Source organism: Hemiscyllium ocellatum, chromosome 4 (assembly GCF_020745735.1).
Source record: "Hemiscyllium ocellatum isolate sHemOce1 chromosome 4, sHemOce1.pat.X.cur, whole genome shotgun sequence".
NCBI classification, from domain to species: Eukaryota; Metazoa; Chordata; class Chondrichthyes; order Orectolobiformes; family Hemiscylliidae; genus Hemiscyllium; species Hemiscyllium ocellatum.
The window spans coordinates 122,498,474-122,521,406 of record NC_083404.1 but is presented as its reverse complement, the minus strand read 5'-3'; the positions used below and the strand labels follow the sequence as shown (position 1 = coordinate 122,521,406).

Here is a 22,933-nt window from a genome sequence, read left to right as displayed (position 1 = left end):
GCTCATATGAAAGAACATAATTTTGTAGTAGCACCTTTGCTCAAACCTCCTTTTCTAAATAAATTGCATTTTTACTTTCTAAGCAATGGGAGAACAATGTTTAATTTGTTCATAAGTTGAGGTATGTAAAAAGTATGCTTCAAGTCGGCAGAGCGGTGGATGTGATTTATATGGACTTTCGTAAGGTTCCTCATGGTGGACTGGTTAGCAAGGATGGATCTCATGGAATACTTTGAGCTCCAAACACCCCTGAATCTCAGCAAATGCTTAGCTAAATAACCACCATGTGAACATTTGCAGAGATTCCTTTGTTAAAAGGAGGAATTCCAGCCAGTTTGTCTCCCAGTTATATTGTGGAACAAAGGGAACATCAATGTGCGTCTTGAATACAGGAACAACTAGCCATTCTGATTCAGAACTGGCTTGAAGATAGAAGACTGAGGGTAATGGTGGAGTGTTGTCTTTCAGACTGGAGGCCTGTGATCAGTGGTGTGCCACAAGGATCGGTGCTGGGTCCACTGCTTTTTGTCATTTATATAAATGATTTAGATGTGAACATAGGAGGTATAGTTAGTAGATTTTCAGATGACACCAAAATTAGAGCTGTAGTGGGCAGCGAAGAAGGTTACCTCAGAATACAACAGGATCTTGACCAGATAGGCCAATGGGCTGAGGAGTGGCAGATGGAGTTTAATTTAGATAAATATGAGGAGCTGCATTTTTGAAAGGTGAATCAGAGCAGGACCTAGACACTTAATAGTAAGGTCCTGGGGAGTGTTGCTGAACAAAGAGACATTGGACAGCAGGTTCACAGCTCCTTGAAAGTGGAGTTGCAGGTAGATAGGACAGTGAAGAAGGCGTTTGGTATGCTTTCCTTTATTGGTCAGAGTATTGAGTACAGGAGTTGGGAGGTCATGTTGTGGCTGTACAGGACATTGGTTAGGCCATTGTTGGAATATTGCGTGCAATTCTGGTCTCCCTCCTATTGAAAGGATATTGTGAAACTCAGAAGGGTTCAGAAAAGATTTTCAAGGATGTTGCCAGGATTGGAGAATCTGAGCTATAGGGAGAGACTGAACAGGATGTTTTCCCGAGAGCATCAAAGGCTGAGGGGTGACCTTATAGAGATTCATAAAATCATGAGGGGCATGGATAGGGTGAATAGACAAGATATTTTCTCTGCGGTGGGTGAGTCCAGAACTAGATAGCATAGGTTTAAGGTGAAAGAGGAAAAATTTAGATTAGATTAGATTAGACTTAGATTAGACTTACAGTGTGGAAACAGGCCCTTCGGCCCAACAAGTCCACACCGACCCGCCGAAGCGCAACCCACCCATACCCCTACATTTACCCCTTACCTAACACTACGGGCAATTTAGCTTGGCCAATTCACCTGACCTGCACATCTTTGTGACTGTGGGAGGAAACCGGAGCACCCGGAGGAAACCCACGCAGACACGGGGAGAACGTGCAAACTCCACACAGTCAGTCGCCTGAGCCGGGAATTGAACCCGGGTCTACAGGCGCTGTGAGGCAGCAGTGCTAACCACTGTGCCACCGTGCCGCCCACCATTTAGAAGGGACCTAAGGGGCAACTTTTTCACTTAGCGGGTGGTGCACGTATGAAATGAGCTGACAGAGGAAGTGGTGGAGACTGACACAATTATAAGATTTATAAGGCATCTGGATGGGTATATGAATAGGAAGGGTTTAGAGGGATATCGGCTAAATGCTGGCAAATGGGACTAGATTAGGTTAGAATATCTGGTCAGCATGGATGAGTTGGAGCGAAGAGTCTGCTTCCATGCTGTACATCTCTATGACTCTATGATTAAGTCGCAGTAGGTAATGAACTTTTGGTCAATACTTTTAAAAACTGTCTATTAAAATAGCCAGTGCAAATCAAATGACCTTTGATCTCCAAACACCCCTGAATCTCAGCAAATGCTTAGTTAAATAACCACCATCTGGACAATTGCAGAGCTTCCTTTGTTAAAAGGAGGAGTTCCAGCCAGTTATATTGTGGAACAAAGGGAACATCAATGTGCGTGAGGTGAATGTGAATAGATCCTATTGACCTTCCATTGTATTATGAAACAAAAACTGAAATTTCTGGCGAAACTCAGCAGGTCTGACAGCAACCATGGGAAGAAAGCAGAGTGAATTGTTTGAGTCTGGTTTGGACAAAGAGTCTGCTTTCTTCCCAGAGATGCTGTCAGACCTGCTGAGCTTCTTCAGCAATTTCTGTTTTTTGTTTCAGATCTCCAGCATCTGAAGTTCTTTGTTTTATTTCCATGGTATTATCTCGTCATCCAAATTAAGCTGGGTACTCTCAAGCTGTCAGACAACACAGGCTGAAGGACGACCCATGATACCCTGGGAGAGACCAAAATTACAGAAAAAATCCTGGCTTGGCCAGTGGGCAGTGAGGTGTATTTTCATTGCACATAGATTATTCTCAAGTACATAGGCTATTGTGGTAATTCCAATCCATTGAAAATCGACTGACCAGTGGAACTGGAAGCCTCAGGGCTGCTTGTGGCACAGAATTTACCCACTTTTAGTAAAATTTAATTGGAGACATGTTTTTTTTTCTCCCTCTCCTCAGGGACAGAACTCTTTCAAATTAATCAGACTTCAAATCAAGACCTTCAAAACAGGGGGATAAGGACAGCTTATCTTGCTGAATCAATCCATCCTGATTCAACGAGAACATTTTAATTCCTCACCATGACCTCGACCTTGCATTTGGTCACAAATCTGTTATTCTGCTCTGACTGCTCTCTGATTTGGGGTTTATATGTTTCAGCTTCGCTAATTATTTTTCATGGAAATAAAACTTGGGTGCAATCTCGCTTTGGGCAGTGGGGGCGTATTGTCAGGCTCAATTATCAAGTCGGAGGAAACTGGAACTCTTTGCCATCCTGGCAAAGTAGCCAATGGCATTATCCTTCAGGGAAGCATTGAGTAGCTATCTTTCTGTGTATATGTGTATATATCTGCAGTCTATTTGCACATGGATGTCAGCTAAGGACAGATACATATGATGTCTTTTTGGGCAAACATTGTAATGATATATGTAACCATGATATGTAAACAAACAATAATTGCTTGGTTGAGGGAGGTGTGTGTGAGAACCTAGACTACAGAAAGGGGCAAACGCTTCAGGAAAGGAGAGAAATGAGAAAATAGGAACGGATTCTGAGTGATTACTTATAAGAAGTAGTCTTGCATTGGATTTTGCCAACACTTATGGCCTAATTCAAACTTATGCTGGTGTGAGTGCTAGAAAATAAAGCAGTACAAAAGTCCTATCTAATAAAGGAAATGTCAGAGTTCATATTCTACTTTACAAATCTCCACCTACTTTATAATTGCAAATTGATTCCTTTATTATAATTGGCACAATGGAAAACTCTCCATCCTTGTTTAAGTTTGCAGATATCCCAATATATTTTGTTTTATGTAGAATTATAAAAGAATGATGAAAGCTAAATCTTGGCTGTTCCACCTTAGGATACTAGCAAAACCCCAGAGCGAATTTTGGACTAATTCCCAAAGCTGGTGCTGCAGAACGAAATACTTGGTACATTAGTAGCGGGCAGTTTTAATTAAAAGACGCATGCTTACCTCTTGATCAGCATTTACATCAGCCCCACTTTTTAGCAATATCTCTGCCACTTTCTCACCATCCTTCACCCGAGCTGCAATGTGCAGTGGAGTCTCCAGAGCCTATAAGGTGAAACCAACAGCAAAAGACAAACAAAAATAAACTCAAAGGGCCAAAACAGTTCCACCGTGTAAGAGGCATTTTGCTTTTAGATATGATGCAGAGCTGGGCTAAGGAGTGGCAGATGGAATTCAACCCTGTCAAGCGTGAGGTTGTCCATTTTGGAAGAACAAATAAGAATGCGGAATACAGGATTAACGGTAGGGTTCTTAGTAAGGTGGAGGAGCAGAGGGATCTTGGGGTCTATGTTCATAGCTCTTTGAAAGTTGCCACTCAGGTGGATAGAGCTTGTAAGAAGGCCTATGGTGTATTAGTGTTCATTAGCAGAGGGATTGAATTCAAGAGTCGTGAGGTGATGTTGCAGCTGTATAGGACCTTGGTAAGGCCACATTCGGAGTACTGTGTGCAGTTCTGGTCGCCTCACTTTAGGAAAGATGTGGAAGCTTTGGAGAGGGTGCAGAGGAGATTTACCAGGATATTGCCTGGAATGGAGAATAGGTCGTACGAGGATAGGTTGAGAGTGCTAGGCCTTTTCTCATTGGAACAGCGAAGGATGAGGGGTGACTTGATAGAGGTTTATAAGATGATCAGGGGAATAGATAGAGTAGACAGTCAGAGACATTTTCCCCGGGTACAACTGAGTGTTACAAGGGGACATAAATTTAAGATGAAGGGTGGAAGGTATAGGGGAGATGTCAGGGGTAGGTTCTTTACCCAGAGAGTGGTGGGGGCATGGAATGCGGTGCCAGTGGGAGTGGCAGAGTCAGAATCATTGATGACCTTTAAGCGGCAATTGGATAGGTACATGGAAAGGTGCTTAGGGTAGGACAACATCGTGGGCCGAAGGGCCTGTTCTGTGCTGTATTGTTCTATGTTCTATGTTCTAATTCTACATACATTAATGCAGAATTCCATTTTTTCAACTTGCTTCATGCCATCACTTCAAATTCACATTCAAGGTTCTCAGTGGTGCTAACATGTCCTCTGGGAAAGAAACTTGCAATGCTATAGGCGCATGTCATGACCACAGGTTATTCCTGAACTTTTTCATAACCAACCGTTGGTGTCATTGCAACGTAGCAAAATCAGGTAACAAACCTGTGCACAGCAAGGTCTCATTTGCTGAGAGATGTTTGACCAGTAACCTGTTTTGGTCTTGCTGATTGAGTTGCCCCCAGTATTTTCTGTTATTTCCAGCACAGAAATAGGTCATTCAGCCCAATAGTTCCATGCTGCCTGGTGTTTATTCTGGATTTGAACCAGCATGAGGCAAACTGACAACTATTTGCATATATATGGACCACTTTCTCTATTCAGCACAATTTCATATGACCATGCCCTTCTTAAATATACATGAAACTTTGTTTTCTTCATTCTTTGAGAAAGGCATGGGTTCAGTGTTGGCATTTCAATTTCAAAACAACACTGACCAACAGTCTATAGCGTGAGTCTGACCTCCATAAAAGATAAGGTCTTGATGTTAAGAGCTCACTCTCTCCAAATTAGTCTTGCTACCTACCTTCTGATATCTTGACTTTTCACCAACTTACTAAACTGCTTATAGCTGCCTGAATTTGAGACTTAGCTGTCTGCTTGCTGTTCATCAATAGGACTCAAGCATAATGTTCATACATATCTAGTATAGGAATTGGGATGTCATATTGCAGCTGTACAGACCATTAGTTAGACCGCTTTTAAAATGCTGTGCTTGATTCTGGTCTCCCTGCTGGAGGAAGGATGTTGTTAAACTTGAAAGGGTGCAGAAACGTTTGACAACAATGTTGCTGAGGTTGGAGGATTTGAGCTATAGGGAGAGGCTGAAAAAGCTGGGACTGTTTTCCCTAGAGTGTCGGAGGTTGAGGGTGAACTTATTGAGGTTTACAAAATCATGAGGAGCATAGATGGGGTGAATGGCCAAGGTCTTTTTTCCCAGTATAGGGCAGTCCAAAACTAGAGGACACCGGTTTAGGGTGAGAGGGGAAAGATATTAAAGGGACGTTTAGGCAACCTTTTCACGCAGAGAGTGGTACGTGTATGGAATGAACTGCCAGAGAAGTGGTGGAGGCTGGTACAACTGCAACATTTAAGAGGCATCTGGATAGGTATATGAATAGGACAGGTTTAGAGATATATGGGCCAAATGCTGGCAAATAGGACTAGATTAATTTAGGATATCTGGTTGGATTGGGCTAGTTGGACTAAAGGGTCTGTTTCTATGCTGTACATCCCGATGACCCCATAACTCTACTGACTGATTTGTAGCCTACCCAGCATCTCCATCCCCTTGCCCACTAACTAAGACAGTTGCCTACAAACGATCATGTTAAATTAGTGATATTAATCATGGTCAGAAATGGAAGCATTGTCCAATTATTTCTGTGTGGAATTATTCTCAGTTCCCAAAGGCACAATAATCTACTGAAACCCATTCACTTGCAACAGGAATCCAGTAAAAACACTTTGATCCGTCCTTTGTGCAGTCCATCACAATGACACCAATAAACTGAAATTACAATGCCTTATCCAAATGTTTAAGAAACAATGTAAAACTTAAAGTAACTGTCTAACAGGCAACTAAGTTCGAGTTAATCATTCTGAGCCAAGATATGCTACTTAAAACACTTATTCCTTTTTTATTTTTTCATGGAGTGTGGGTGTTACCAGCTGGACAAGCATTTATTGCCTGTAAGTAAGACAAAGAATTTCAGGTGCTGAAAGTCTGAAATGGAAACAGAAATTGCTGGAGAAACTCAGCAGGTCTGGTTGCATCTGTGGAAAGAGTAACAGAGTTAACATTTCGTATCCAGTTACCCTTCTTCAAAACACTCATTGGCCATGCTTAGTTGCCCTTGTATCGGTGGTGTGAGCTGCCTTCTTAAACCATTGTAGACCATGTAGGATAGACCCAAAATGCTTTTAGTGAGTGAATTCAAGGACTTTGATCATTGTGGAAGTTCTACGATAATGAAAGAAGGTTTAGCAATTTCTCATGGTAACTCTAGACGGGTAATACAGTTAGCCAATAGTACTGACATTTTGGAAAGAAAGTGAGAAAACATGCATTGTTCTTCAGTCCCTAGTGCATCATAGGCTAGATCTTACCTTGCCCCCTTTAAGCTGCACCTGGGCCCCAAAGCCTAGCAGAGTCTGTACCACCATGGGCTTGCAGTGCTGCACTGCAATGTGTAGGGCTGTGTAGCACTCCTTTGTCTTAGCATCAACATGTGCTCCCTTCTGGAGTAAAGCTTTCACAACAGCTGTATGGCCTTTCCTTGCTGCAGCGTGCAGACAGACTGCTCCTGACTGGAGAAAGAGGAAAGAGAACCATCTGAGAAAATAATAACAGAACAAACAACTCAGAGTTTTGTTACCAGGCCTGAAAAATATCCTTAGGAAATTCTGTTTCTGCATTCACACAATTGATTGTCTATTATTGAAGAATTAAAAGTGCCAATCTATTTTTGTGTTGGTCCTTTTATTAATTACAAATAATTTTTTTATGTATTACCTAACATCAAATTATAGAATGTGCATTGAACACTCAAGCTGTTTTGCAAATTTGGAGCATGTTTCTTCACTGCTGCAATTTTCCAGGTTTCGTAACAGCTGTCAGTTGGTCAATGTGAGATATTTTCCCCTCACAATAGAGCAGGCAAGGTAGCCCTTCACCACAGGAAGCAGAATTTTCCAATCCTCTGAACAATATGAGCCCTGGCAAAAAGTTAGGGAAATTGCATGGCCAGCCATGCAGCATTGAGAGATTGAGATCAAAGTACCCAATTCTACAACTCAGTGTTAAACGATGAGATGGGACTTTTACTGATGAACTGCGAAAGGCCTATTTTTATGCATCAATACTGCATTAATCTTAATCTTGCCTCATTAATGTGTAGTTTTCCATTCTCCTACTTGCTGGTTAGAAGCTAGATGGTTACGTGGTGACTCCAGCTCACTGCTTGCTCTCCCCTCTTGGACACTAGGTGTCAATATCTCAGGGCACACTCTAAGGGCAGTGACTGCATGCACACTCTGTCCAGGAAATCTGGCATCAGAGACGTACCCGCCTCACTGCAGCATCATGGCACATCTCCAAACCACATAATAATTCTCCAAATCAATGTTGCATTTGGAGCGCACTGACAGGACTCAACACAATGCTGCTGCCAAGACATTTTGCATTCAGGGATAGGCACCACAGCTCATGGATTTAACCATGGAGCATCTCGGGGTTGCTTGCTCGCTCGCCCTTTAAGTGCTCACTCACCTTGTGCACGTTTTCATGTTCACCGATTCCCTCCATTGTCTTTCCTTTCCGCGCTTTTCCGCCTCAGCCAAAGGCTGGAAGTACTGCTTTTCTGACTTTCCTTTAGAACAGGCAACTTGCTGTGTTTGCCAGCAGTAATCAGTCACACGAGTTGGACATGTTGCTGTACACTTCATTGCTACGTCAATCCCACACTCAAACCATGTGCCAAACAAAGTGCAAGTGCTTCAAGCAAATGTACATTGGCTCAAAGTCTAAAGAGTATAGTCCATAGCCTAGACAAGGGAGGCGACCTTCAGTTTGGGAACAGTAAGTCAACAGCTGTCTCCTGTAGGAGTTCAGAGATTTGGGCACAGTCAGTCAATTACTGGGGATGGTCAGGGTCAGGGTTCATACCTCTCCAGTCAAGAGGCCATGGTCAGCTCTGTGGATCCAATGCAAACAGACTGGTGAATAGTTGTAAGTCAGTTGGGGTTTCGGTCAGGAGTTTGAACACTGAGCATCTGCGGCTTGCTATCTAAGTTGCTCAAAATGAGTGGGCCACAATTATTCTTCGGGTATCCATCCATTATAAGTCAATAGGAGGTTATCAGGAGCCAGTGCTGCAAGAGGGAAGCTGGGGAACTAAATAGTTGGGATTGGAGACTGTATGGCCGGATGCAATGGGGAAAGCAATTGTAAAGGGGAGCAACTCAATATATAACTGGAAGAGATAATACAGCATTGAGGGAAAGTGGAAATGTTGAAAGGTAAGGATGGTCATCGACTGTCAGCATATCCTATCTTGCTTGAAGGAAACAGTGCACAACTATACCGTTGGTTCTGCTATAATGCACGTTTCTTCAATGCAAATTGGCTTCAATGCAATTGAAGAATTTAGACCGTTATTTATAGAACGTGAACTTTCCTTACCTATATTGGCTATAATGTGAGTCCAGCCACATTAGTTTAAATGGCAATTTTTTTTACATTGTGAGATCGCACAAGAATGGAACTATCATGATGTATCAGAACTGACTGTACCTGATATGTTGGATCGATGTGCCTAGGGCTAGGGTGGATAAAATAGACAGATGCAGAGGTAGTTAGTGGTGCTGGGTGGGAGTGTTGGAGTTTCAAAAGGTTGGCTGGGAAAGCTACTGAGAAGTATACATTCGGGGGTTCACCAAGGGTAACAGGCTGAGCCTGAGACTCGGTGTGTGATGAGCAATTGTGTTTCCATCAATTGTGCTGTAAATTGCAAGTGCACAATGGAGCTGAAAATGGTGGTGACCACATGTGAAGTGAGTAGGCTATGTGTTTCACATTGTGTGAGATGGGGCTTCAATTATGAATGAGGTGAGGTCCTATTAGCTTTACACAGACACTCATATAGTAAGACTGAAAGACACCTGAGGCCACTAATTGCTGGGGTGGTGGGAGTCTGCCCTACATGAATGTCAATCTTAGGCATGAACCTCTGTGCAGTCCAATCCTTGCTTTAAGCACTCTTGACCCTATCTTGCAACATCACACATCAATCCTACCAAAGCCAATAGTCCACAGGCAATGTTTTGTCACCTGGCAAGATGAATCCTAGTCACGAAAGTAACAATCATTTTCCAAGTATTCAAAGCCTTCACATAAGGCAAGAGATGATCGCTTCACATCTTGAACCATTCGACATCTTGGAATGATAACGATAGATTAGCTTTGCACCTTCTCTGGTCGAGTTGTGGCCAAATAGATATAAACACATAGAAAAGTGAACATATAGTCACAGATGTGAGAATGTATTTAAATTGAAATGCTTCCAACTGTTTCTTGATATCACATGGAGTGAATCAAATTGGGCTGAAGCCTGGTATCTATAATATTGGGGACCACTGGAAGAGTCTACTGGATCTTCCATTTGGCATTTCTGGCTGAAGATTGCTATAAAAGCTTCAGCCATATCTTTTGCACTGATGTATGGGGCTTTTCCCTCATTGAGGAAGAGGACATTTCTGTAGCCTCTTCTCAGTGAATTTTTTAATTGTCCACTATCGAGCGTTTGGAGCTGGAAAAGCACAGCAGGTCAGGCAGCATGCGAGGAGCAGGAGAATTGACTTTGCGGGCATAAGCCCTTCATCAGGAATGGGCTTATGCCCGAAACATTGATTCTCTTGCTCCTTGGATGCTGCCTGACCTTCTGTGATTTTCTGGCACCACACTCTCAACTCTGATCTCCAGCATTTGCAGTCCTCACTTTCTACTATTTAGTTGTCCTCCGCCATTCACAACCAGATGTGGCAGGACCGCAGAGTTTAGTCCTGATCCATTGGTTGTGGGATTGGTTAGCTCTGACCATCACTGCTGCTTATACTGTTTGGCCTGCAAGTAGACCTATTTGGTGGCCTCACCAGGTTGACAGTTCATTTTCAGGTATGCCTGCTGCTGCTCCTGGCATAACCTTCTGCTCTCTCTATTAAACCGCAGTTGTGTAAAGCAGGCTTCAGTGTCTATGAGTGTGCCATGTTTGTACATTTCTTCCCAAGTTGCTGGGACATGGATATTTTGGCATCTCCACTGGATTGGTCCCCACTGCGGCGAGGGTCAGGATCCTCTCTTCATAAAGGATGAGAAGCCAAATGTTGGCTATCCTATCACCCATTTTGGCTTTTCCCACCTGAGAATAGGCCATTTTCCTATGGAATGAGAGAAAAGCAGGGACTGAACAAGATGAAAGTTGGTGGCTCAGCTGTTAGTGCTGATGCAGATTGGGGACAGTGATGAGGTGCCCTCATTAAGTGAGTATATGGAACAGAGGGCATGTAGGCTTTGTCATTGTGGGGGTTAGATGAGAGAAGATATTTCTAGCAATGGCAAGAATGGAAGACAATGAGCATTGGTGAGAGGTGGTTGCGATGGGCAGAGATGCAACGTGTGTGAGGTAGCAGATCTTGGCACTTACCCTGGTGGAGCAGCAAAGGTCACCACACTGCTGGGCATTTCACAGAACTGCACTGTCAAGGTAACATAGATGGCAACCTCACAGCAGGCTGGAATTACTAGGTGTCCTGGTCTCCTCTGTTGGTCCTAAGGGAAGAGATGTGCTCCACTGATGACAACTGGTAGATCCCCATCCGTAAAGTGGGGCATCAATTTCCCCTCACTGGCCATTTCTGGGACAACTCACAAGGACTGTGGAGGACTGACAGCACACGAATGGATGCACAGTGGCCATCTAAATATGGCACCAGTTTCTTGAATTCTCAGAAGGTACCAGCAGAGAGGAGCACTCCCACCTCTGGTGAGAAGGATAGGGAATGAGTGGAGTGGTATGGAGCCATGGTAGGCAAAAGTGAGGACTGCAGATGCTGGAAACCAGAGTTTAGATCAGAGTGGTGCTGGAAAAGCACAGCAGGTCAGACAGCATCCAAGAAGCAGGAAAATCGATGTTTCGGGCAAAAGCCCTTCATCAGGAATCCTCTGATCTAAACTATGGAGCCATGGTGCACAGTGAAGGAGGTGAGTCTGGGACACATGCATAAGAAAGCTCACCTGCCCACTCAGGGTGGAAACTCACCAAGAATGATACTTAGCCAGTTTCTGGTAAGATTCAGCCCAGAGTCAGACCCTCAGCGGTGGTTAACTCTCTCCCTTCCTTACCCCCAGTAACTCCCCAAAGGGCAGGACTCAGGCAAAATGAGGAGCTTAAAACCTCATGGTCACTGAGACACAGGAGGGTCTCTTCCACAAAGTAAAGCAATGCAGCAACAGAAGTGATGCTGAATTTCACTGTTGCTGAGAAAAGAATACATTTCCGAATTATTCTGCAGCTTTTTGTTTTGCACTAATCAGGACATGTGCAATTAAATACATGTCCATTCAGATGTTTGCAGCAGACAAGGTACTGATTGTACCCTACCAGCAAACAAGTAAACAACTCAAAATACAGTTTTCAATAATGGTTGTGATTCTATTACTGGACAACACTTATTAAATAACCCCCCAGTGTGTTAAGTTACTTTGAGGATAAATTTAGGATTGTCAGTCCAGCTTGCAATGGGGCACTTGCACATACTGAAGGCTACATATATAAATTCACATGGTGCTGTATTTTCATATCTGATAAATAAATGGACACACTGTGTCTGTTTCTACTCAACAAAACAGGTGACAGCCACACTCCAGTGCTTCGATCAGGGCAATGCTACATCAGGGTCAACATGCCAGGTTTATTAATTGTCAGTCATCATCTAGTGTGTGCATTTCCTATGGCAATGCCTCCGCTAATCACAATCAACTTGCCAACCAATCAGCATTCTTCTCCTATACAGTACAAATGCTTTTTTCCCTTTACATTTGTATTTCTTGTGAATCGTCCTGATGAGTCTCAGATGAAAAACTTTGACAACATCTCTTTTTCAGCAACATTCATGTTCCTTCTACTAATGACTATTTGGTGAATTGTTCCTTCACGGAAGATGAGAATGAGCCACAGAGATTAATGCCACTTCTTTGATTTTATGAATTTGAAAAATATGCTGTTTTTTTTTCAAATTTCCTTTCCTGAAGATGCAAACCAGTGGGCTGGTCCATCGAAAGTTGCAGTCCACTGGCACCTGAGAAATGGGATCCCTCATATTTGCTGATGATTGTGATTTGATTTTCAACACAGCCAAAGTTAGGTCACCAGATCAGCAACCTTTCTGGACTTCATCCCTTAATCAAACTCTGATACCACTGTAGCATTGCCACCTTGACAGAGGTCAATTGACTCCTTGCAGACTGGTTGAGCTTGAGAACATTCCAATGTCTGTATCAATTCACCCATTGCATTTAATCAAAAAACAAGAAGCAAAATGCTATGGATGCTGGAAATCTAAAATAAAAAGAAAAAAATGTGCTAGAAAAAAACTGAGCAGATCTGGCAACATCTTGGAGAGAGAGAGAGAGAGAGAGAGAGAGAAAAAACAGGAGTCCACATTTTGAGTCCACATCTTTGGAACTGAAATTCACTGACGCATTGCACTGAGCCATGCTCAGAGGTGGTACTGAATGGCAAAGCAGTGCTCTAGATTTCTGAGTGAGGTTCCTTCCTTCAGAGACTTCTGAATGGACCTTTCAAGTTATAAATTTAATGTTGATCTCTGCAGCCATAATATTGTATTCTTCCCTCTGTTCTATTCCCTAATGCCACTTTGTATGGCCTGATCTGTCTGTACTGCATGCAAAACAAAACTTCTCACTATACCTAGGCACATGTGACAATAATAAATCAAATCAAATCAAAAGAATAGATTAATACAGAAGGAGAGTTCAGTCCAAATCTATAATCATCCATGCTGCAAATCTGTGCCCAGAGGGTCAGTGGTCAAAGACCTAAAAAGCAAATAAAACCATCATAAAAAATGATGTGTTCTACCTTATTGGGCATATGCAAAGGGACCCCTTTCTTCAGAAAGGCCAGTGCTGTGTCAGGGTGGCCACATTGTGAGGCAATGTGCATCAGGGTACTTCCATCCTGTAAGTAAAACAAGTAAAACACATTATATGCAGGTCACAAGAATATATTTGTTTACTGGTGATTGGTTTAAATGGTTTAATTAAACTAAGCACATGACCAGCCTGAAGCTGCAGTCAGTCTCTGCAGCTAAGGCACTGAGACATACAAGTCAAATTCCACATCTTTTCTAACTAACTGCTCTTTACCAAGGTAGCAGATGTCACTGGGAAGAGGAGGAAAAAGAAAATAAATTAGCTAGATCTACATACATACAGTTTTGCCTGGTTGGCTGTTGAAGATTCACTATGTTTATGTTGCAATGCTGACAGTCTAGCATTAGTTTCCCTAGAACCCTGATTTATGTGCTCTCTGCCAGCGCACTGTAGTTCGGGTTTGTGCTGGCATCCCCCATGTGCAGTGAAATGTATTCAATGGCTGTTCACAGTTTGGTGCCAATGTCTATATGCATTAGTGTCTCTGGTGTTCCACCGACAGTGGGGCATCGGCTACAGAATGGGATTAAGTTCAGCATCGCTGCACCTGTTTTCTAGATGTAAAAATATCGATAATGAATTCTAAGGCAGAGCCCAACACAAGGTTTCTGATTTCCTGATTAATTCAGTGGGCTTTTGACAAAAGTAGCTATGGCTTTGAAATCTCATCCTCAGTGCACATCACTAGAATCTGAGTCTGGCATCCTGTCACCAAGTCACCCTTTATTTTCAGGTGTTCTTATCTGACACTGGTCTGGCTTCCTCTGAGCCAGCTCTCAGAGTAAATCCCTGACACTCCTGTTATTATCTGTCAGCCAGGACTCCTTGATTGGACCAGTTTAACAGCCCCAGTCGGGGAACTCATACTCTATGCGGTCCACCTGGCTGACCTTGTTATAATCACTTCATAATTAATCCTGTTTTTAAGCATTGTGCAATTTTTAGCCAATTAGAATCCAGTTGATTAGCATGCAGTGTAAGTTGTTTTTTATTTGCTTATGTACTTGTCTCATTTGTGAGCATTAATGAAACATAAACTAGCATGAATAGCTCCTTGCATAAATATTGATGCAGTAATGCACTGTTTATGCTGTTGGGCTGGTAAATCCAGAGCTAGTACTAATGGTCTGGACACATGAGCTCAAATCCAACCATAGAATTTCAGGAATTGAACACCGAGTTAAATAAATTGTGATGCTTTTCTTTAAAAAACCTAGTCTCAGTTACAGTGAGGTTGAAATTATTGGATTATTGATTGTGGGCTCAGGCAAAAACAAAAGGAGGCATTCATAAGGTTTAGGAAACTGAAGATAGACAGAGCCCTCAAAGAATGTAAAGAAAGTAGCACAGAAATTAAAGAACAACTAGGGAGGGATAAACAGGACCATGGCAAATAGGATTAAGGAAAAACAAATTGTTCAGGTTTATTAGCTTTATTCTGATCCTTAGGGAATTTTTAGTATAATTAAGAACTTAATACCACCTGATGAAAAACAGGACAGACTCAAGAGCCTGGCTACTTTCCAATAGTCAGGATATTTCTTTTCCATAGTAATTTTTCTTTCTGTATTGCTTCTGGGTTTTATTGTCTTCTTTCTGTGATTTCTGGCGTTGAGACAGCAGGAAGAGTTTATTTACAATTTCCTGCCAACCATTTTCGCTTGGTCTAACCTGTCATGTGTCCTCGCGTCTTTTGTAAATCCTATTAATTTAAGTTACAAGAGAGGCATGCCAGCATTTGAAAACTGTGAACGAAAGAAGTACCTTGGTTCGGGCTAATACGTTCGACTTGAATTTCCCAGTCAATACTTCAACTGCATTTGTGTGTCCTCGTTCGGCAGCGATGTGTAATGGGGACCGATCCAGCTGAAACACAGAGGAGACACTGATGATTCTACCTCACGTTTAGACATACCACTCTGTTTGCATTGATTATGTCTGTCAAAGCCGTGCAGATTGCTTTTATATTCTCTGCAAACTTCATTTTAATTGCCCAGAAATAAAACAAATTGCAGTTTTTGTTCAGGCATTCACAAAGTCACAGAATTATTACAAGCAAAGAATGTCTTACGGCTAATTCAAACTCATCCATCCAGAGTGATCTTAGTTCACCCTCAGCATGAGTGCTCCTTTCAGTTCTGGGCCAGGAAAGATACGAAGGCAATAGAGAGGGAGCAGAAAATATTTAAGACAATGGTACTAGGGATGAGAGACTTCAGTTTTGCTGACTGATTTCCGGGATTATTCTTATTCAGCAAGAAAAGATTGAGAGGAGATTTGAAAGGTATTTTAAAAATGTGTGATGGGTTTAGACAGAACATATCGTAAGATAAACTTCCACATGGTTGAAGGTTTGAAAACCAATGGACATCATTTCAAGCTCATTAGCAAATGAATCACAGGCGACATGAGGGAAAACAACTTTTTATGCAGGTGAGTGGTTAAGATTTGGAATGAATTGCTTGAGAATGTAATGGAGGCAGATACAATTAGGGCTTTCAAAACAGAATTAGATAATTAAATGGAAATAGTAGATTTGAAAGATTAAGAGGGAAGAAATGGGAAGTGGTTGAGTTGGTCTTGTAGAGGGCTAGCATAGATGTAATAGTATGAATGGCCTCCTGTGCTGGATGCAGTCTGTGATCCTAAAATTCCCCTATACTGTCCTTAAGTGGTATTTCCACATTTTTATAAAGAATTTCTGAAGAATAGCCCATGAAGATGTTTTACTGATTGTCATCACTGGCAAGGCAGCACTTGCTGCTCACTGTTGAAATGAGTGACTTGGTCAGCCATTTCAGAGATAACCACTTTGGTGTGGGTCTGGAGTTACATGTAGACCAGACTGGCAGCTTTCCTGCCCTGAAGGACATTATTATACCAGTTTGGTTTTTACAACAATCAGTGGCAGTTTATAATTACCATTAGTCCCACTAACTTTGGATTTTATAACTAAATTTAAATTCCAGCAATTGCTACAGTCACCTTCGAACCTGTCTCCAGATCCTTAGCCCAGCCTTTCGGTTATTAGTCCAATGATATTATCACTCCACCACTGCCTCCTGTCATGCCACAGAGGACAGAGTATTGAATCTTATTATACTGTTGCGGTTTTATTATCTTTTCCTTGTATTTTTAACTTTCAGGGAGTGTCCCTTCCTCTGAGAATGAAGCTCTGGCCTTTATGGCCAAATAAATTAATTGTTAACCTGCAAATCCTGCTTATGATGTGCAGTAAAAGCGCAAGAATCTCCTGGTCAGTGACATCTAGGAGCTACCGCCTCCCTCTGTCAAAAAGCTCTATGGCAAACCTCTTTCTCACTTTGAGTGATCGCTGGCGACGAGTGGGACTTTTATCAATCTAGGTACCACTTAGAGCTGACCACTCAATATTTCTGTTCCAGAACTGGGTTTCTCTAGCTTTTCCTCATACTGCAATTATTCCGTTCATTCTTTGGCAAGGAAACAATTATGCTGAATTATTATAAAAGTCATTCAATCTTCTATCTGTTCTGTTCTCACAGATGAGAATGACAGTATGTTTAATTTGTGAGAAAAAGGACGTAAGCTTGAAGAAATGTATTACACATGAGGACTTTCTTTATCTGAGGGTGCCCTAAAGTATATTTACAGCCAATCAGCTTTTTTTCCTGGAGTGCAGTTACGACAGGAGATGAAGATGACAATTTGCATACAGCAGATTATCACACACAACAATGCACTGTTGACCAGATTATCTTTCTTGAGAAAGACTGAAAGAATTGCGGATGCTGTCAATCAAAAACAAAAACAGAAATTGCTGCCAAAACTCAGCAGATCTTGCAGCATCTGTGAAGAGAAATCAGAGTCTGAGGAAAGGTCATCAGACCCGAAACTTTAACTCTGATTTCTTTTCACAGGTGCTTTAGACTTGCTGAGCTTTTCCAGCAATTTCTGTTTTCATCATCTTTCTTGATGTTGGTTAGAGGATAAGTATTGGCTGTGATGCTAGTGGGGACAAAGGTGAGCTCTGGGGGCTCTGGGGTCCAGAGTGGGCTCCATTCCTCTTCTTTGAGTTGTTTCACGAGAGGGGCCTTGACTGCATCCAAAAGACAGCAACATCAATTGATCAACACTCCCTCAGTACTTTCAGCTTTCTGCTTCATTTTTATTTTGTGAATTGAAAATTAAATGTACCTTGTCAGTGATGTTTGGGTTGGCTTTGTATTGATAGAAGACTTTCAGCATCAATTCATCCCCTTCCCAGGCAGCAACATGTAAGGGAGTCTGACCATCATCCTACATTGCAGAATGAAGGAACATAACTTTAAAGTAAATTACCAATTGTGTTATATTTGACAGTTGTAATTTGTACTGTCCAAGTTAAGAGGAAAATTACAGTCCAGATAAAATGAGACTTTCGTCTAGACGATATTTAACTGGCAAAGCTCCAGTATTGTTTCTCCTCCCCTTTCTCTCTCTTTGAAATAAGGACCTATTTTAAGATAGATGCAAAAGTCAAAGTTGGCAAATTCCTGTCTCAGAAAGTGTAAGCCTTCATCTACCTCAAGGTTTGACCAGTCATCAGGCAAACATTCCTCCATACTCTCAAAGGTGATTAAACAAAAGACCAGGAATCATTCCAACTTTATAATTTTTCTGATTTAACTTCTGAAACACAGCATGCCGCATGTGAATTAACTTCTGGGCAGGAATCCTTCCTTTGACAGAATGGATAGGTCATTCAGTGCCCAAGTTAGTTAGAGAACCCAGAGGTAGGAATACTAATCCTCTGGGAAAGAGTGATGGGAAAGTCCATCCACGGGACATAAGATTCCCAAACAGAAAACTGGCTCTTCTTTCCAGCAGGAAGGATTTGGACAAGATTGTGTCAGTGTATAATGTGGATTGGGGATTGGGACCATGAACATTTGCCAAGTTGGTTTTATTATGTACATGTTCATTGTCCATACAGCACAGGATATGGATGTCATGTTGAGGTTGTACAGGATGTTCGGGAAACCTGTTCTGGAGTACTGTGTCTAGTTTTGGTCACTCTGTTAAAGGCAGGTAGGTATCTTTTCCCAAGGGTGACATATTTCAAGAGTAGGAGAGGAGAAAGTTGAGAGGAGAAAGATTTAAAAAAGACATAATGGGCGACATTTTACATAGAGAGTGGTATGCACATGTGGAATGAACTTCCAGAGGAAGTGACAGATGCGGGTACATTACAATGTTGAAAGACATTTGGATAAATACATGAACAGGAAATGTTTAGAAGTGTATGGGCCAAGTGCAGGCAGTTGACACTAAATGAGTTTGGGATTATGGTTAGCATGGATTGGTTAGATTGAGGGTCTGTCTCCATACCGTATGACTATATGACACTCAAAAACAAGCCTATAGTTTAGTCCCAGTCTCATGCACTGGGTCCTGATCGTATCACATGCCTCCAAATATAAGTATTAATTCTGGTATAAACAAAACCCTCTACCATTTCAATCATGAATGACTATTATGTATGAACATGGGCACAATACTCCAGATGCAATCTCACCAATATAATAGAAGCATTCAATTCCCTTTGCAATAAAGTAATAGATTCTCTTGGCTTTTCTGATTACTTTCCGTACCTGCATACTAACTTTCTATGATTCATGCACTAGGACACCCAGGTCTCTCTGCATTTCAGAGCACCACAATCTCACACCATTTAGATAATATGCTTCTTTTTTATTCTTTCTGCCAATTTCCCACTTTCCCATATTGTACTCTATTTGCCAGATCTTTGCCCACTCAATTAGTTTATCTATATCCATTTGTAGATGCCTTCTGTCCTTGTCACAATTCATTTTCCTACCTGCCACTGGATCATCAGCACATTTAACTACCATACCACTGATCCCTTCAACCGAGCCATTTCTATAAGTTGTCAACAGGTGAGGCTCCAGCATTGACCCCTGTGGCAGACCATTCGTGACATTCTGTTAGCAGCCTGATAGCCAATGAATCTTCTGTCCATGCTAATATGCCTAGGTCATGAGCTGTTTTTTTATAATAACCTTTGACATGGTACTTTAGCAAATGTCGTTTGGAAATCAAAAATCAATATGCCCAAAGGTTCCCCTTTGTCTGCAGTGCAAGTTACTTCTTTAAAGAATCCCAATTAATGAATTAAACCTGATTTCCCTGTGAGAAAACTATGTTAGCTCTGTCTAATTACCTTAAACACATCCAAGTGTCCTGTTATAATGACAGTAATAGCTTCTAACACTTTCCTATGATGGAGGTTAAGCTAATGTGTCTATTGTTTCTGCCTCCTTCCCTTTTGAATAAAGGATTTGCATTAACTACTTTCCAATCTAAAGGACCATTCTCTGAATCTAATGCGTTTTGGAAAATTAAACAAACACGTCAACTATCTCACTAGTTACCTTATAATGAATTCCATCTGGACATGGGGACTTGTCCACTCGCAGGTCCAAACCTTCCTCAGTGCTAATTCTTTGGTAATTGTACTTTTCTTGAATTCCTTTCAATTCCCAAATCACATTTCTGGGATTCTGCTTGTCACGTCACTAGTGAAGACCAATGTAAAATACCTATTTAATCTATCTGTCTTTTCTTTATTCTCAATTCCTGTATTTATTTTCTCTTGGACTAACATTTACTTTGTTACTTTTCTTTTATTTAAATATCTGAAGAAATGTTGCCTATCTTTTTATTTTTTTGGCAAATTTTCTCTCATTCTCTAATTTGTGTCTCCTTATTAGTCTTTTTAGTAATTCCTTGCTTTTTTAAAAAATCCAATCTTTCACCCTCTGCCATCAAGATAATTTGGTTGTTTAGTGTGCTGGCAATTAAGAAGAACTTTTTTCCTACAGTAGAATCAAGTTAAAACTTTGGTCCTTGCCAATGGACAGCTGTCTGATTGGCCATCAGATATTTTCTACTCACATTCTGAAAATCCACGCCAGCACCTGACTCCACAAGGACCTTAGCTAGTTCTGTATCTCTCTTTCTGCAGCAAACGTGTAGGACAGTGTCACCGTTATCCTGAAAAGCAAGCCAGAAAATTAGCTACAGTTTATTTTCATTTCAAACATAGGTGCTTAAAACTCATGGTACTGAATCCTCTGATGGACTAACATCCATGTGATCATAAAAGCTCATGATTAAGGAAACCTCTCATAAGAACAGAAATCCTCAGCTTACCATGCAGCATTTGTGGAGACAGAAATAGGGCCAATGTTTCATGTCAATGAGCTTTAACATGTCAGCTCACTAGGATGTGCAGGAATCTGATTCTTGATTCAATTGGTAATGCATTGAATTGAATTGAATTTATTGTAACGTGTACTGAGGCACAGTGAAAAGCTTTGTCTGAAATGCATCTACAGCATTTTAAATATTTGTTGAAGGTAACAGAAATAGCAATTCTGATAGGTGCAAAAGATGCTACTAATTTTTGCCAGAGTCCACAAAACCAGTTTGGACCCTGTGCAAGTGATGTGGACCAACAGACCAATACGACAGAAGTAACAGGAAACCTGCTGTGATTTTACTTGTCATTAGATAAAAAACACAGCTAACAGCACTAGATTCCTAGAAGAATAACACAAATAAGACAGAGGCTTTACTGTATTTCATACTAGAATTATAGGACGAGGAATAGAGCTGACAGTCTCTGGGGATAAACATATTTGGATCTGCTCTTGAAGTGCCAAATCAAGAGCTGGGTAGCAGTATGCAACTGGAAAACTCTTTCTTGGGCTAAATGATCTCCTTCTGCACTGTAAATCTCTTTCAGATTCTGCATTTTCACATTAATTACTCAAGATCTAACATCTCTAGGTAAGATGAAAGACCATTAAGCAGGAATGTTAAACTGTTTCACTTCCCAGAAATGCTGTCTGACCAGCTGAATACTTGCACCATTTTCTGGTTTCGTTTCTGATTTTCAGCAATTGCGATATTTTAGTTGAGGTATTGAACAAACCACCACTCCCCTCAATCAGTTGGTAGCTTGAGAGGAGACTTTAGAAAAATGACCCAGCTGAAGTATGACAGAGCAAAATGCTCTATTGCATAACAGTAACCTTCAACAGTAAGAAGAAACTTTTCACAGGATTCAGTAAAGAACGCACCTCACTACCGTAGAACCTGGAGTTTCAAATCTGAACAGAAAATGAGTTTGCACAAGCCAAGGTAATCTGAAAACAACTTGGGGTTTAGTTTTATCTTCAGCCTTTCCAAATTTATGTACTGGGTGCATGGACCAGGAAGTTGGCTGTACATGTCGTTTTGCTATAACGTGTGTTTCCTCAATACAAATTCGTTGTAACGCATTTGACGAATCGGTGACACTATTTGTAAAGCGTGAACTTTTAAAACGTGTGTTGGCTATAATATGAGAACATCGCCAACATTTTAAGCACTATTTCTAAAGCGCAATTTTTTGATAATGCGGGTTTGCACAAGAACACAACCATGAGGGTAAAGGAGAACTGACCGTACTCATTCAACATTTTACTCCCTTTGATGACAAAAGCACTACTGTACACAGTTCCAAATTAACAAGGCCCAATCCTTTGCTCACTTATACCTTCCTTTGGGTCCTGAGCTGCAGATCAGCGTTAACACTGAGCAGCTCCTTGCAGACTGCAATATTACCAACTTCGATGCTTAAGAACAGTGGGATGCAGCCATCCTATGGAAAGAAGAAAAGAAAGTGAAACAGCACTGTTGCCTCATCGCACCAGGGACCCTGGTTCCTTTCTGTGTGACTGTCTGTGTGGAGATTACATGTTCTCCAATGTCTGCGTGGGTTTCTTCCGGGTGCTACAGTTTCCTCCCAGAGTGCACAGATATGCAGATTAGGTGGATTGGCTATGCTAAATTGCCCATAATGTGTAGTTTAGATAGATTAGCAATATGAAATGTAGGGTTGCAGGGATAGGGTAGAGAGGGTGAGGCTGGTTGTATGCTCTTCGGAGAATTGGTGTGGACTTGTTGGACCGAATGGCCTTTTTCCACACTGCAGAGATCCTATGAAAAACAACTCTAGTAAATTTATCAAACATGATTTCCCTTTCTCACAATCATATTAACTCAGTTTGACTGGATTGAGTTTTTCAAAATATCCTGTTCTTTCTTCCTTAATAATGGATGCCGACATTTTCCCAATGACAGATGTTGGTCTAACTAGCCTAAAGTTTGCTGCTTTTTGTCTCCTTCCCTTTTTGAACAGGGCATCACATTAGCAGGTTTACAACCTACTGGAACTCTCCCAGAATCCTGAGAGTTCTGGAACATAAGCCAGTTAGCATGATTTCAGTCATTGTGAAGATTATAGAGTCCATTTTAAGGAGGAGATTGCAGAGTATTTGTAAGTGTATGGTAAAGTAGAGCTCAGTCATTATGGTGTTGAAGGTGTATACTATACCTTTAAGAGAGAGTGAAAGTTGAAAAGCTGGCAAACCTGTCATGTGACTGCA

At 41.4% G+C, this 22,933-nt stretch overlaps 1 protein-coding gene across 1 annotated transcript in view; it reads right to left on the bottom strand.

The window, feature by feature from the left end:
* The window catches only part of trpn1 (transient receptor potential cation channel, subfamily N, member 1), a 208,681-nt gene that overhangs the window by 84,998 nt on the left and 100,750 nt on the right, over nucleotides 1-22,933 (bottom strand). The window contains exons 5-11 of the mRNA XM_060824059.1: nucleotides 22,042-22,146; nucleotides 20,394-20,492; nucleotides 17,634-17,735; nucleotides 15,222-15,323; nucleotides 13,384-13,482; nucleotides 6,833-7,033; nucleotides 3,631-3,732 (exon numbers count right to left, since the gene is read on the bottom strand). Of these exons, the coding sequence (XP_060680042.1) occupies nucleotides 3,631-3,732; nucleotides 6,833-7,033; nucleotides 13,384-13,482; nucleotides 15,222-15,323; nucleotides 17,634-17,735; nucleotides 20,394-20,492; nucleotides 22,042-22,146 (810 nt within the window). The remainder of the gene's footprint in view (nucleotides 1-3,630; nucleotides 3,733-6,832; nucleotides 7,034-13,383; nucleotides 13,483-15,221; nucleotides 15,324-17,633; nucleotides 17,736-20,393; nucleotides 20,493-22,041; nucleotides 22,147-22,933) is intronic.